The sequence below is a fragment of the Olea europaea genome, unplaced genomic scaffold, assembly GCF_002742605.1.
Source record: "Olea europaea var. sylvestris unplaced genomic scaffold, O_europaea_v1 scaffold2342, whole genome shotgun sequence".
Classification (NCBI taxonomy): Eukaryota; Viridiplantae; Streptophyta; class Magnoliopsida; order Lamiales; family Oleaceae; genus Olea; species Olea europaea.
The window spans coordinates 112,237-124,528 of record NW_019241536.1 but is presented as its reverse complement, the minus strand read 5'-3'; the positions used below and the strand labels follow the sequence as shown (position 1 = coordinate 124,528).

Sequence of the window (12,292 nt, the reverse complement as noted above, 5' to 3'; positions counted from 1 at the left end):
TAAATGTACACATAAATTGAAATTTTTTTCTTATTTTTTTTAAACACACATTTTCCAAAAAATACTATTCCGAAATATATTTTTCCCCCAAAATGAAGCTCAAACAATGGCATAATTTACTTAGAGAATTATGGGCATGGACACAATGCTAACGGACTTTATATATATATATGTATATATATGTATTTGAATATCTGAACAACGTAGCAATGTAAGAGTATTTTTCATTGGATCAGAAAGAGCTTTGTTATGAAAGGACGTGACAAACCTAAAAATTTCATTTTGAATAGCATGACAATTCTAAAAGGAGCAACGATATAGAGTAATGTTATTTAACACCAATAATGTCAAGCATCCATCTAGGTTGCAACTACATGCCATTAAATAATAAATTCACTTAAATACAATGTCACATGATTCATTTAATTGAACATATCAAGTATGACCACTGAAATAGATACTTTAACACCATTAGTGTTGAATAACATTATTCAAAAATATAAGCCTTCATGTGAACACTTGTTCCAATTACAGTTAAATCTCGATAAAGTAATGTTCAATAAAGTAATAACCTCGATTATATAATAATTTCTTTTGATCCCGACTTGGGCCAATGGACTAAAGTAATAAGCTCGCTAAATGCATTAAGTAATAAAAAAAAATTGAATCCTTAAGGGCCCAATAAAAATTATAAAGTAATAATTACTGGATTTCATTGAGAAAAAAAAAATATATATATAGATCAAAATCTTTCAATCAATCAACAATACCCGTACAATAATCATTCCTTTTGAAAATATGCATCTATAGTTGATTGTTTTTTCTTCCCACCTAAACCAAAATGAACCAAATCCTTAACTTTTTGTAGAGCATACACAACTTTCGGAATATTTTGCTCGTGTTGTAGCAAGTAGTTGCTTAAGGTGACTATTGTTTGAAATGCCTCTTTTGACGACACATTTGGAACAACGTTACTATAATCTGGTTCAGGATCATTCTCATTATCATTACTGTTCATTACTGATTAAATAATTTCTTCGTCTGTAGGTGATTCCATAACTGCATCATTCTCGCTAGAATAGTTCAAAAGATGTTCAACATCCATCACATTTCTATAGTGTAAATTAGAGATGACATCATTTAATCCTTGGATACCTTCATCTAATTCACCAACTTCTGGTTTTGGAACATTGTTTTCTTTTGACCAAATCTTGCAATGCCTAAAACAATTTGCAATTATTGTTGTCTTCACATCAAAATTCCAAGCCATGTTAGCAAAATTAATAGCATTCAACATATTTATTTTTTCAGGATTTGATGCTTCAACCTCAAGACCTTGTAAGATGCTAGAATAAAAACGACGATGATAATGAGCTTTGAATACTCGAATAATCCCAGCATCACATGGTTGAATCTTAAACGTTGTGTTAGGAGGTAAGAAAAATAACTCTACATTTCTCAAGCCTTCAACTACCTTTGGATGAGTTAGGCAATTGTCTACTATTAAGAGAACCTTTCTGCCATTTATTCTCTTGTCAAGCCAACCAACAAAATTTTGAAAAAGCAAGCCAGTCATCCAAGCTTTCTTGTTGGATCGATACTTGCAGTTAAGACTGTTTATGTTCACATTTTTAAAGCATCTAGGATTTGCATACTTATTAATAACCTAAAGTGGTACTTTGTCAGATCCATCATCATTGCAACAAACAACAACAGTAATTCTCTCCTTATCTTTTTTGCGTCCTTCGAGCTGTTTGGTAGCAAGTGAATGATCAGCTTCCAATCGGTAAAATAATCCAGTTTCATCCATATTGTAAATATCTTTCAACTGAAACTAGTCTAGTTTTGATCGTATTCCAGGTAAAGTATTTTCAATGTTCTCCATGATAACTGAATCACTTTCACCAAAACGTCGGTAAGATTTGATTCCATATCTTGCCTTGAAACGTTCTAACCATCCACTAGAAAAGCTGAATTCTGGATTAGTTTCACCATACGTTTTTTGCAAAAGCTCTTTTACTTTTCCTTGGATAATTTCTCCAGACATGTTCACTTTATCTTGCCTTTGAAGAAACCACTCATACAAAACTTTCTCTAAATCAGGGTATTTTGCCGATTTGTGTCTTTTAACATCGCTATTTTTCATCTTATTTGACAAATATTCTGACGCCCTTTTGAGAGTGTTCGATATTGTTGATTGACTAATAGTCAAATCAAACTTTTGTTGCACCGATGCTTGCATATCTTTTTGGCTAATAGTTGGATTCTCTTTCTTATGCTCATATATTGCACTCCTCATTTTATCGGTTAAAGTTGATTTTTTAACTCCTTTCAAATGATGAGAAGACATTGGAGGGGAAACAAAATATTGTGTGTGCTTGGAATATGTCTTTCAAAAATCTAACTTTTATAGGTAAAAACTAAACATTTTCATTTGCTATGTACGTGAACTTAGGTTTTAGAGACATTAAGTTTCACTAAAACTTTTGAGCTTCCCTAGATTTAAATAATATTTTGATTAGTGTCTTTTGATTTTTCTTACCACATACAATGTACATATTTTATATTGAAAAGCTCTCTCTAAAATAATAAATATTTATTTATTGATAAATGAATAATTTATTCATTTATCGATAAATAAATAATCTTGCTACATGAATATTTTTTTCCGGTCCCAAGGGTATTACTTTATCAAGGTTTAACTGTAAGTTTTATTATATCATTAAGATCGTACCAATATGTTTATGATCACATCTCTGTTGTCCACATGATTGGTTATGCCCAGTTATTGATCCCATTCAAACACCTTCATCTAAGTCCCTTTTTGAGCTCAATTATAAAAAAAACCTCATTTTTTTTAAAATTCATTTTCAATCGCACATTTTCTTAATAAAATAATTTTACACATAAATCTAAAACTTTTTACTTAACAAAACTCATTTCTTAACAAAAAAAAGGAGCTCAAATAGAAGCTAAACATCCTTTTCAATCGAGAATTAGTATGTAGGTGCCACGTGCACACGAGTCATCGCTCGTGTTAAGTTTAAACCACAAAGTGTAAACCAAGCGCTGATATAGTGATGCTAAATCTACATAGTCTTGTCAAAGATCACTAATCTATGCCACTTCCTTTGGGATACTAATACACTGTTGGTGGCTTGGAGTAATGTTTGCTTGCCGAAACACGAGGGTGGCCCTGGATTTAGAGACATAAAATGCTGGAATGACGAGTATCCCCCATATCTCTTAGCAGAGTGAAAGCAGCTTGGAACACAACCGAGGACATATTAAAGCACTTTTTTCAAATCCCTTTTGAAATATCCATAGTTAGAAAGACACGATGTGGATTAAATGGATGAATCAAATTTACCTCTTGGGGATTGTATTTGGAAGTGTATGGCAAGGAAAGATCACTCTCCTTTGATCAAAAAGCTGCTGGACATTCGAAATCAGCTTAGAAGACCAGAACTCACTAATCACGTGCTATTGATAGGCTGTCCAACTGTACAGCTTCTAGCCGATTTTCCATTGACAACGCTTATCAGTTTTTTAGGCCCAAGGGGGAGAAAAAGAACTAGATGGGGGAGACTAGGAGACCTCCCATCACTCCAAAACACTCCATGTTGTGGTTGGTTGTGCAATCTAAACTCCTTACGAAGAACAAGTTGATGCATCTAAACATCGACAAGATGTATGTCTTTCGTGTTTCACACCTTGAAATATGTCAGCACTTACTTTTTCCACGTGTTTGGACTTCATGCATCTGGTGACAGATCAAAGGTTGGTTGGGAATGAGAAGATCAATGACTACAATACTTAGTGCATTGAAGTAAATAAAGAAAGAAGCCCAATGCACATCATAGCAATCTAGAGCCAAGAAAATCGCACTTGCTTGCACGATCTACCAAATTTGGATGACATAAAATAGAATGATTTTTTAGGATCTCAAGCATGCATTGATAGTATAATGAGACAAATTAAATCACATGTATACAAAGTCATATTCTCTTTCTATCTTAATGTTTTGGATCATTTTGAATCTCTAGCATTGTGTCGATAGATGTTTGTACATCTTTTGATTTTTTATTTTCCCAAGTATATCCAATGTACTTGTACATGAGTTTTAATTAGTAGAATTTATATTTATTGATCAAAAAAAAGAAAGAAAAAATAAAGAAAAGCATTCAACACATACTGATGAAGTTAAAAAAATAATAATAAATAAATAAATCCCGTAAATTATTGGCATATTAATAGAGATGCCCCTTTTTGGCCATGAAGTTAAGATAATACTCCTTTAGCTAGACCAAACAATGGATTACACATTTTTCACTTTTCTTCAGCCAGAATCAGCCTGTATTTAAAAATAGCCAAAATCTCTCTTTGCAGAGCATCATTCCAACTTCCACGACACTATTACTGTTTTAGCCAAATACAATGTAATTTTTCACTGCCCACTTGTCAAGCTTCAATTCACCACTTTTTAATTTAGCGGCATGATGAAAAGAATTCTGTTGCCAACTTGGAAAAAGAACATGTTCAACTTAAAGAGAGGAACACATGCATGTTTGGGTGAGCTTATAAGCTACTTTTCAAAAAGCTATCTTATAAGCTCACCTAAACATGTGGCACCTCGGGCCACCAGGACAGATGGTCGCTACTTTTATTAGCGTGACTTGTAATTCCTTGAAATGCTTAATATAACAATCTAAAGTGCTTATAACAATCATAATAAGCAACTTACTAGAAAGTGGTTACAGGTAGTATACAAGTATTCCAGTACTCGGGAAGACCATAAGACTCCACGAAAATATCATATCTGACCAAATGAAGGAGTGTTGCACAAACCTGCCTCTCAAAGTCTAGGATAACAGATATCATCGTCCACATCAAAATTGCTTAGAATTATGCCAAGTAAGAATGAGGCAAAAGATATTGTTACAAGAACAAATAACAACAGTCTGCGCACCAGATAGCAGTCCCTTTCATGCCTTAACAACTGAGAGAATGTAACCTGCCATTGCAGAATGCACAAGTTCAAGTTTTAGATATCATTACATTGTAATGCAAAAAATAAAACTTGTAAGACACTTGTGCAGCCAAAATCTTGCCAAGAGCATTCTATGCCAAAACAGTGTGCACCAAAGGTAAAACGAAATCAATATTTTATTTAACTGTAAATGCCATTGTTCCAGGCAACCCTAGTATTTGCACATTCAGGGGTTGTTTGTCAAAGCTTTTTGATAAAAGTTTAGACAAATTTTGCTAAAAGTTGATAAAATTTGTGGGTCTTATAAAATATGTGGTTAAAATTGAAGTCTGATCGGTTGAAAAGTTGATAAAATTTTAGCAAATGTTTTATCAAACAAGCACTTAGCTTTTGACAAGTAACTTGTCCCAACCAGGTTTTCTGGGAGATGAATAGTTTCAAAAATTAAAGCATTGCCACCAGTGGATTTTATTTGATAATAAGGTCATTACAGAAGCTATCTTGACAAACTTTCTCAAAATAAGACAAATATAAAGGTGCCCATGTGTAAGCAGAATGTAGAATCGGTAAACTGTCCTTTGGTGCACCAGGGGTGGTCAATGATTTGTAAAGATATCAGTTGATTAGATCAGTGGTTTCACGACGATTTCAAAATCTGTACTAGATAATGGCTTCACAATATATTGAATAACACCCTACCCATAATATCCTTTCATTTGATGGTTGAAGTATGAATATTTATTACTTCCCAATAATATTTTAGCATGTTTCTTGTATGAATATTTATTACTTCCCAATAATATTTTAGCATGTTTCTTGACGTCTTCAGCATTAAGGTGCATCTATATTAAACTCTTCGGTTAACATGCCATAGTCTGAATAAACATGACAAGATATAAGGCTATGACCCTCCAGATGGTCATGACTTCACTTTATTACAGCTTAGCAACTCCCGAACACTAATTCACAACAATTTACTAAGCACCAGTAGTATTTTCACTTAGAATATGTATTATTTCTTGAAATTTAACTATTTCAGTGCCCTATTTATGTACATCATCTTTGAACCCATACAATGTTTAGCTTATCGATTGCCAAGAAGGGTGTTCCTTTTTTATTTGCATAACAACTCAAGAGGCAACCTTACTACTGAAACTTTAAGAAGATTGACATGATTTGCATCAGATTGCGCTCCCTTTGCCCCCAAAGAAAAAGAAAACAAAAAAAAAAAAAAAAAAAAAAAAAAAAAAAAAAAAAAAAATTTTAAAAAAAAGGAGAAGAAAAAAAAAAAAATAAAAAAAAAGGAAAACGGAAAAAAAAAGAAGAGGAAGAAGAGAAGAAGAAAAACAGAAATTTCCAAAAATCACACAATCGGCTGTGAGGTAGTTCTTCATGGTGGAATTTTTTCACAAGTTTATTTAAAGTAGAGAGAGACTACTGGTGCTTACTGTTTGAGGTCCTGGAGAAGCAGTAGAGAGTTGCAGCTGATTACAGGACATGGAGTTAGCTCCGCATTGCTTGATGTTTGGTTTTGCGAAAGAAGCAAAACATAAGTAGCGGATAAGTAACGACACAAATCACATCTTTTGACTTAGGTTTTTTGTTTCTACTGTGTAGCGACTGCCTTAAATAATGAGGGAACTTGGATTAACTTAAAATTACAAGGTTGAAGTTGAAGTTTGCAAAACAAGTACTTTGGTTGTCTAATCATTTCTCCGTGCAACAATATGTACGAAACATAATACAGTGATGATAGGATTATATCAATCCTTACGAATTCCTTGTTCTAAGTTGAAGTTCCTTAAAGCCATCCGTAAAGGCTTATGCCTCCATGATAGGCCCTGATTAAATAAACATATTCTAGAAGGATCAAGAAGATGGGTGAAGACTAGGGCTGCAACAAACTCTACTAGAGGGGTTGAAGGGAGGGAATATTAGTTACAAGTAGCTTGTAAATAGGGACGAGTTGGAGGAGAATAGACACGCAAATTAGTGAGTGAAAACTATATTGTCAAGAGTACAACCCTCTCAAAAGGTTGATTGTATTTCCTTTATTTTTGTAATTCATCTTACCATCAGGACATTTCTATAATTTCTACAATTATTCATCTGTTTCATTAAATCCTGGGTTGCTTCTCACCAAAATGGTATCAAAGCAATCATTCTAGCCTGGGGTATTATATCTCATGAAGAAAAGCAAGTAGTAGATCAAGTCGATAAGTTGGAGACGAAAATTGATGGAATTCAGTTGGAAGTACAGGAAGATCTGAAAACACTGGAATCGAAAATGAAGAGAGAGATAGCTAGGATGATGGAGAAGCTCGACTTGATGATGGAAAAAATGAGGCGAGCAGAGGCCGAAAAAGGTCTTGCAGCTGCACTGCCTGAATCAGAGAAAACAGGGGCAATTATTCACAGCCATAACTGCAGAGAAGAACCTGGTAAGGCAGAGGCACACGATCTAGGTTGAAAATGTTGGTTTCGGAAGGAATGGCAACTCCATTGCCGGCAATCTCAGATGCAGTGAAGGAAGGGGATGGGTAGGAGCGTGAAGGGAAAGAGAGAGGACCGACAGCTATACCTTCTAAAGCCAACTTCAATTCTGAAATCCTACCCACCAAACTTGATGAAATCAGAACTACTAGAGGCGGTCGAAATTGCAGGGAGTACCGAAAGCCGTTCGAAATCAAGACTGCTCTTTTGCTGTCGCTACTAGAAGAGGAATTTGATGGTAATCTCGTCTATGGGCTGAAATAATGGGATTGGGTTGAGGTCAAGAGTTTGCCTGTAGGTGTGGGCCAAAATATGGAGTTAGTCCAAAAGGTCGAAGACAAGAATGAAAAGAAGTAGGCCGATTTAAACCTAAAGTTAATGCCTATAACCCATTCCCTGTCCACACACGTAACCCAGCTCACCATGCACCACATCAAACCAACCCAATCAACACAAAATCCACTACCACCTCTGTATTCTGTCTAGCCACGATAAAAGGAGGACATCCCTTTAAAATATTGACAAACGATGAGTTAAGGAGGAAGAGGGAAAAAGGGCTTTGTTATGGAGTTGATGAGAAATACATTCCAGGTCATCCTTGTTGAAACAAGGAGCTGCAGGTTTCGATGGTACAAGCGGAAAAGGGAGTAATCAATTGGGAGCTCAAGAAGGGGATTTTCTGGGATATTCTTCGTTGTTCTTGAGGTATTTGGTGCCTTGCAAAGTGGGTTGGAGTGAATTTTATGAGAACGGCCATGGGAGTTTATTGCCAAACAATGAGATAGAAGAAATAGTTTGGGAAATCATTGATAACAAATTTGGATGGAAAGGTGGCTACAAAAGTGGCTGTATTTTTAATACCATCAATGGTGTGGAGGTTGTTGATACGTTAGGGTTGTTAATTAATTCAACAGTTGCACAAGAAGAGGGGTCATGGAGTTGACTGATTACGCTACCTTCCACCATGGTACTCTGATTCGCTGGTGTCATTTTCAGGAAAACCCGCAAAGGGGTGCGACAGTTTATGGGATTTGTATGGATAACATTCTAAGTGTAGGTGATCAGAGAGGACTTCCTAACTACTTTTGGATTAAAATATCCCATTTCGACATTTGCCTTGACATTCTTATCAAAGAAATGGTTCAGTTATATGGAATTCTAAATGTCGAAGTTGAATCACACTTTCACCTTAAGGACAAGGTGAACTTTGGGGCGGCGGGTAACTGATAGGCCCCAATTAAATAAACACATTCTAGAAGCATCAAGGGTGAAGACCCAATTAAATAAACGCATTCTAGAAGCATCAAGGGTGAAGACTAGTGCTGCAACAAACTATGTTACAGGGGTTGAAAGGAGGGAAAATCAATTACAAGTAGCTTATAAATAGGAAAGAGCTGGAGGAGAATACGTACGCAAATTAGTGAGTGAAAACTAAATTGTGGAGAGTATAGCCCTCTCAAAAGGCTGATTGTTTTCCTTTATTTCTGTAATTCATCTTACCATCAATACATTTCTATAATTTCTACAATTATTCATCTATTTCATTAAATCCTGGGTTGGTTCTTATCACTATACTTGGAAAAAATCAAGAATATTATTCTATTTTTATTCATTCCAGTATTATCAATAGTTGCTGATTTCAAAGATAGATTTCTCACTTTCTTGATTCTGTACTTCATATGAATTACACGTAATTCTGCCACCACTAACTACAAATAAACTCCGCAAAAGACTTACTTAAATATTGCAGTTTAGATACAGAGACATGGAACATGTTCTCATTTCAATGTTGATAACCAAAATCAATGGGTACGAGTAGTCTTAATATTTTGATGATTCCTAAATCACTAAAACAAATTCTACCAAAATAACTATTTTATGTAAAATTTGGAAAGGAATAGATTTTCAAACAACATCTCAAAGTCTAATTATGTTACTTCCTCTCAGAACCACATGGAGACGTGTCAGCAGAAGAAGAATTAGTTATTTTAAATGAAATGGGGAAATAGTTAGGTACATTGCTTATTCATATCTTCAAATGTATGAACTACTATATATCTCAAAAGAGTTTGCGACAGATTAAGTTTCAAAGAGTTTCCTTTTAGCGTATCTTCGGGACTCTTTGTCTACACCAAAACTAAGGTCTTGACTTCAGGAGTTTATGAAGCTTAGCCAACCAAATGAGACACACACCCTACATGGACACATCAAAAAATGTTTGAACTTGCTAAATTTAGTGACATTCACTTATCTGTATACCCATTCTCATCTTAACCACTTCCCTCTCAAACACAAATACCCAATTATTCTCAATCTCTTTCTCTAGTACTCTTTATGCAATTATAGGAAACATCAAGAAACCAATTCAATAATTCCTGCCAAAACTAAGATGTTCCTTTAATCATATTTCAATGTGGACGCAAAAGCATGCAAAAGATAGCCATGAGAGACCTAGGACACATTTGCCTCATTTCTACGACCAAGCTTATACAATAAACAGGTGGAATATTTAATAATGCCAAAAGAAAATAAAACAAAATACAAACTTAGAAGGGGACATAACATAAAGCCCAACCTCCAGTCGATGAAAAAAGAGAGAGTAGCACAATCAACCAATCCAGTGGAGACATATGGCTCATTGAGATAAATATTTCTTCAAATTTCTCAAAAACAGATTTGTATTTTTAGAAAAGAACCTTCAGCAACTATAATTGATTAAAAGCAACCATTCAAGAACACATTATATGGCAACTTTCGCAATTCTCACAGATATCATTTCATTATTTTTAAACGGCCAACAAGGGAAAAGACATGTATTACCTCAAAAATAGGAAAGCAGTGCTATCACCCAAGCAATCTAACTCTTGAAAATGAGGTAAAGCAGTTCAATAACCAATATGGCTAGGATCTCCAATATATTCTGCAATTTGTTCAAGCCGAACATTGACAAACTCCTGTGTATCAGCATCCTGAACTAAACCAGTCTCCTTCTCCAAATCGCGCTCCAGCAAACTCCCATACACACCCTTGTGTCTACCATACAATACTAATACTTTGCCTCCACGTTTTGGAATCGCAGTCTCCAATAAGTCCTGATCCACACCTTGTACCAACTCCCCACTCTCGTCCATTGAAATATCACAAACCCCAGGCCCCACCACATCCATTACCACCCCTTTTTTCAGATACAATCTCCCACCCTTCAATACCTCACTTACTATTCTCACCCTAATATGATTCCTTAACCAATTCACTCTTTCACTACCTATTCTTCCTTCTTCTCGGCCCCTTTTACTTGAAGAAGTTTTATCGCTTTTATCTTTACTGCTGTTTTTCTCTTTAACCTTCAACTCCTTTAATTTCCTTAAGCATTTCTCCTCCTCTGCAGAACCCACCTCCACCACATCCTTAACACGCACCTTCACCTTCTCCCCACTTCTTGACATCCTCAAAACCAATAAATCTCCACCACTTCTCACCTCAATGATTTTACCCTTCATCCCCATCTCGCTCCCTTTCACCATCCTCACCTCTTCCCCCACATCAAGCCCTTTCTTTTCCTTTGCATCCTCCCCCTTATTCTGCCTGACATCTCTACTCCCAAAAGCCTCACCAGCATTACTGTCATTGCCATTTTGATTGTCAGGTAATTCCCCCTCATACCCTAATCCTCCTCTACCAGCTCTTTTTTTAACCTCAAGAATCTTGGTATCCTCCTTGGCATTGCGGCCAATGCCCCTGTCCTTATTCCACCCATACCCTGATAGTAAAGCCGCACCAAAGCCCTCCACGGGCATATCTGTATATTCATCAACCCCAGCATCCTCCGGCAACTTATCCAAATCCTCCCTCAACTTCCTCAACTCCAAGTCCGAAATTGGCAAATTCAATTCTTCACCGGGATCATCTGCAGAACCACCATTAACACCCGATGGTTTACTACGAAGATTGAGCCCGTAAGCCATCGACTTATCGGAAGAATCGGGATTCCCGTCAGACACAACCTCAAATTGGAGAGTATTTTCGCCATCAGACTTTAGAGAGGGAAGATTGGGTAGGTTTTTGAGCTTTTTATTGGGACGCCATTGGTTGGGAATAGGGGGAATAATTTTAGGTTTGGATTGGGGATCCACCAGGGATTCAGCCGAGTCGAACTCCGTGACATAATTTTTGTCGGTCGAATCTGCAGCGGACGGCCCAGCATCGGCGGCAGAGAAGGATTGCGAGGGCTTTCTAGAGCGATTGGATTGAGATTTTGAAGGTAGAGAAAAAGAGAGCTTCATTTAATACTTGTATAGTTTCAGCGGGTGAATGAATCAAGAAGCGAAATCCTTGCGTCGATTCAAGGATTTTACGAGAGAAATTAGAGATTTGATACGTAAATTCTAGGGTTGATATTTGAATTGGGGAAAATTGAAGAGAATTGGGACCGGAGGTGTCTCTTTTTGGAGTTAATTGTTCCAATCGTCACGAACTTAGTGTCATGTCTTTGATTGGCCACTAAATTTTAAAATGTCAAGTTTTGATCACTAAACTTAATTCCATGTCTTTAATTGATCACTGAACATTTTTGAAAAATGTCGAGTTTTAATTACTGAACTTAGGTCCATCTCTTTGATTAGTCACTGAAATTTAAAATATCAAGTTTGGACCACTGAATTTTGAAAAATATTGTATATTACTTGTTGAATTTTATAAAATGTTGTACATTATTCACTGTAAACTTGATATTTTTCAAAATTCAATAATTATGCTAATGAGTAACGTATGACATATTTCAAAATTCAGTGACCAAAACTCGACATTTTA

At 35.7% G+C, this 12,292-nt stretch overlaps 1 protein-coding gene and 1 pseudogene across 3 annotated transcripts; both read right to left on the bottom strand.

The window, feature by feature from the left end:
* Nucleotides 1-971: 971 nt before the first annotated feature.
* On the bottom strand, nucleotides 972-2,350 carry LOC111381627 (annotated as a pseudogene).
* Nucleotides 2,351-2,966: 616 nt separating this feature from the next.
* LOC111381626 (protein MOS2-like) lies at nucleotides 2,967-11,928 on the bottom strand. Of its 3 annotated transcripts, none has more exons than XM_023005425.1 (3): nucleotides 10,304-11,924; nucleotides 4,849-5,014; nucleotides 2,967-3,763 (listed from the first exon to the last, which is right to left on the bottom strand). In XM_023005425.1, exon 1 carries the CDS (start codon nucleotides 11,764-11,766, stop codon nucleotides 10,369-10,371), a length of 1,398 nt encoding a protein of 465 aa, XP_022861193.1. In that variant the 5' UTR covers nucleotides 11,767-11,924; the 3' UTR covers nucleotides 2,967-3,763; nucleotides 4,849-5,014; nucleotides 10,304-10,368. The 3 variants fall into 3 exon arrangements, with proteins under 3 accessions (XP_022861193.1, XP_022861194.1, XP_022861192.1); XM_023005426.1 differs by lacking the exon at nucleotides 2,967-3,763 and adding an exon at nucleotides 6,439-6,507 and having other exon boundaries at nucleotides 4,683-5,014; nucleotides 10,304-11,928; XM_023005424.1 differs by lacking the exon at nucleotides 2,967-3,763 and having other exon boundaries at nucleotides 4,683-5,014.
* Nucleotides 11,929-12,292: the final 364 nt, after the last annotated feature.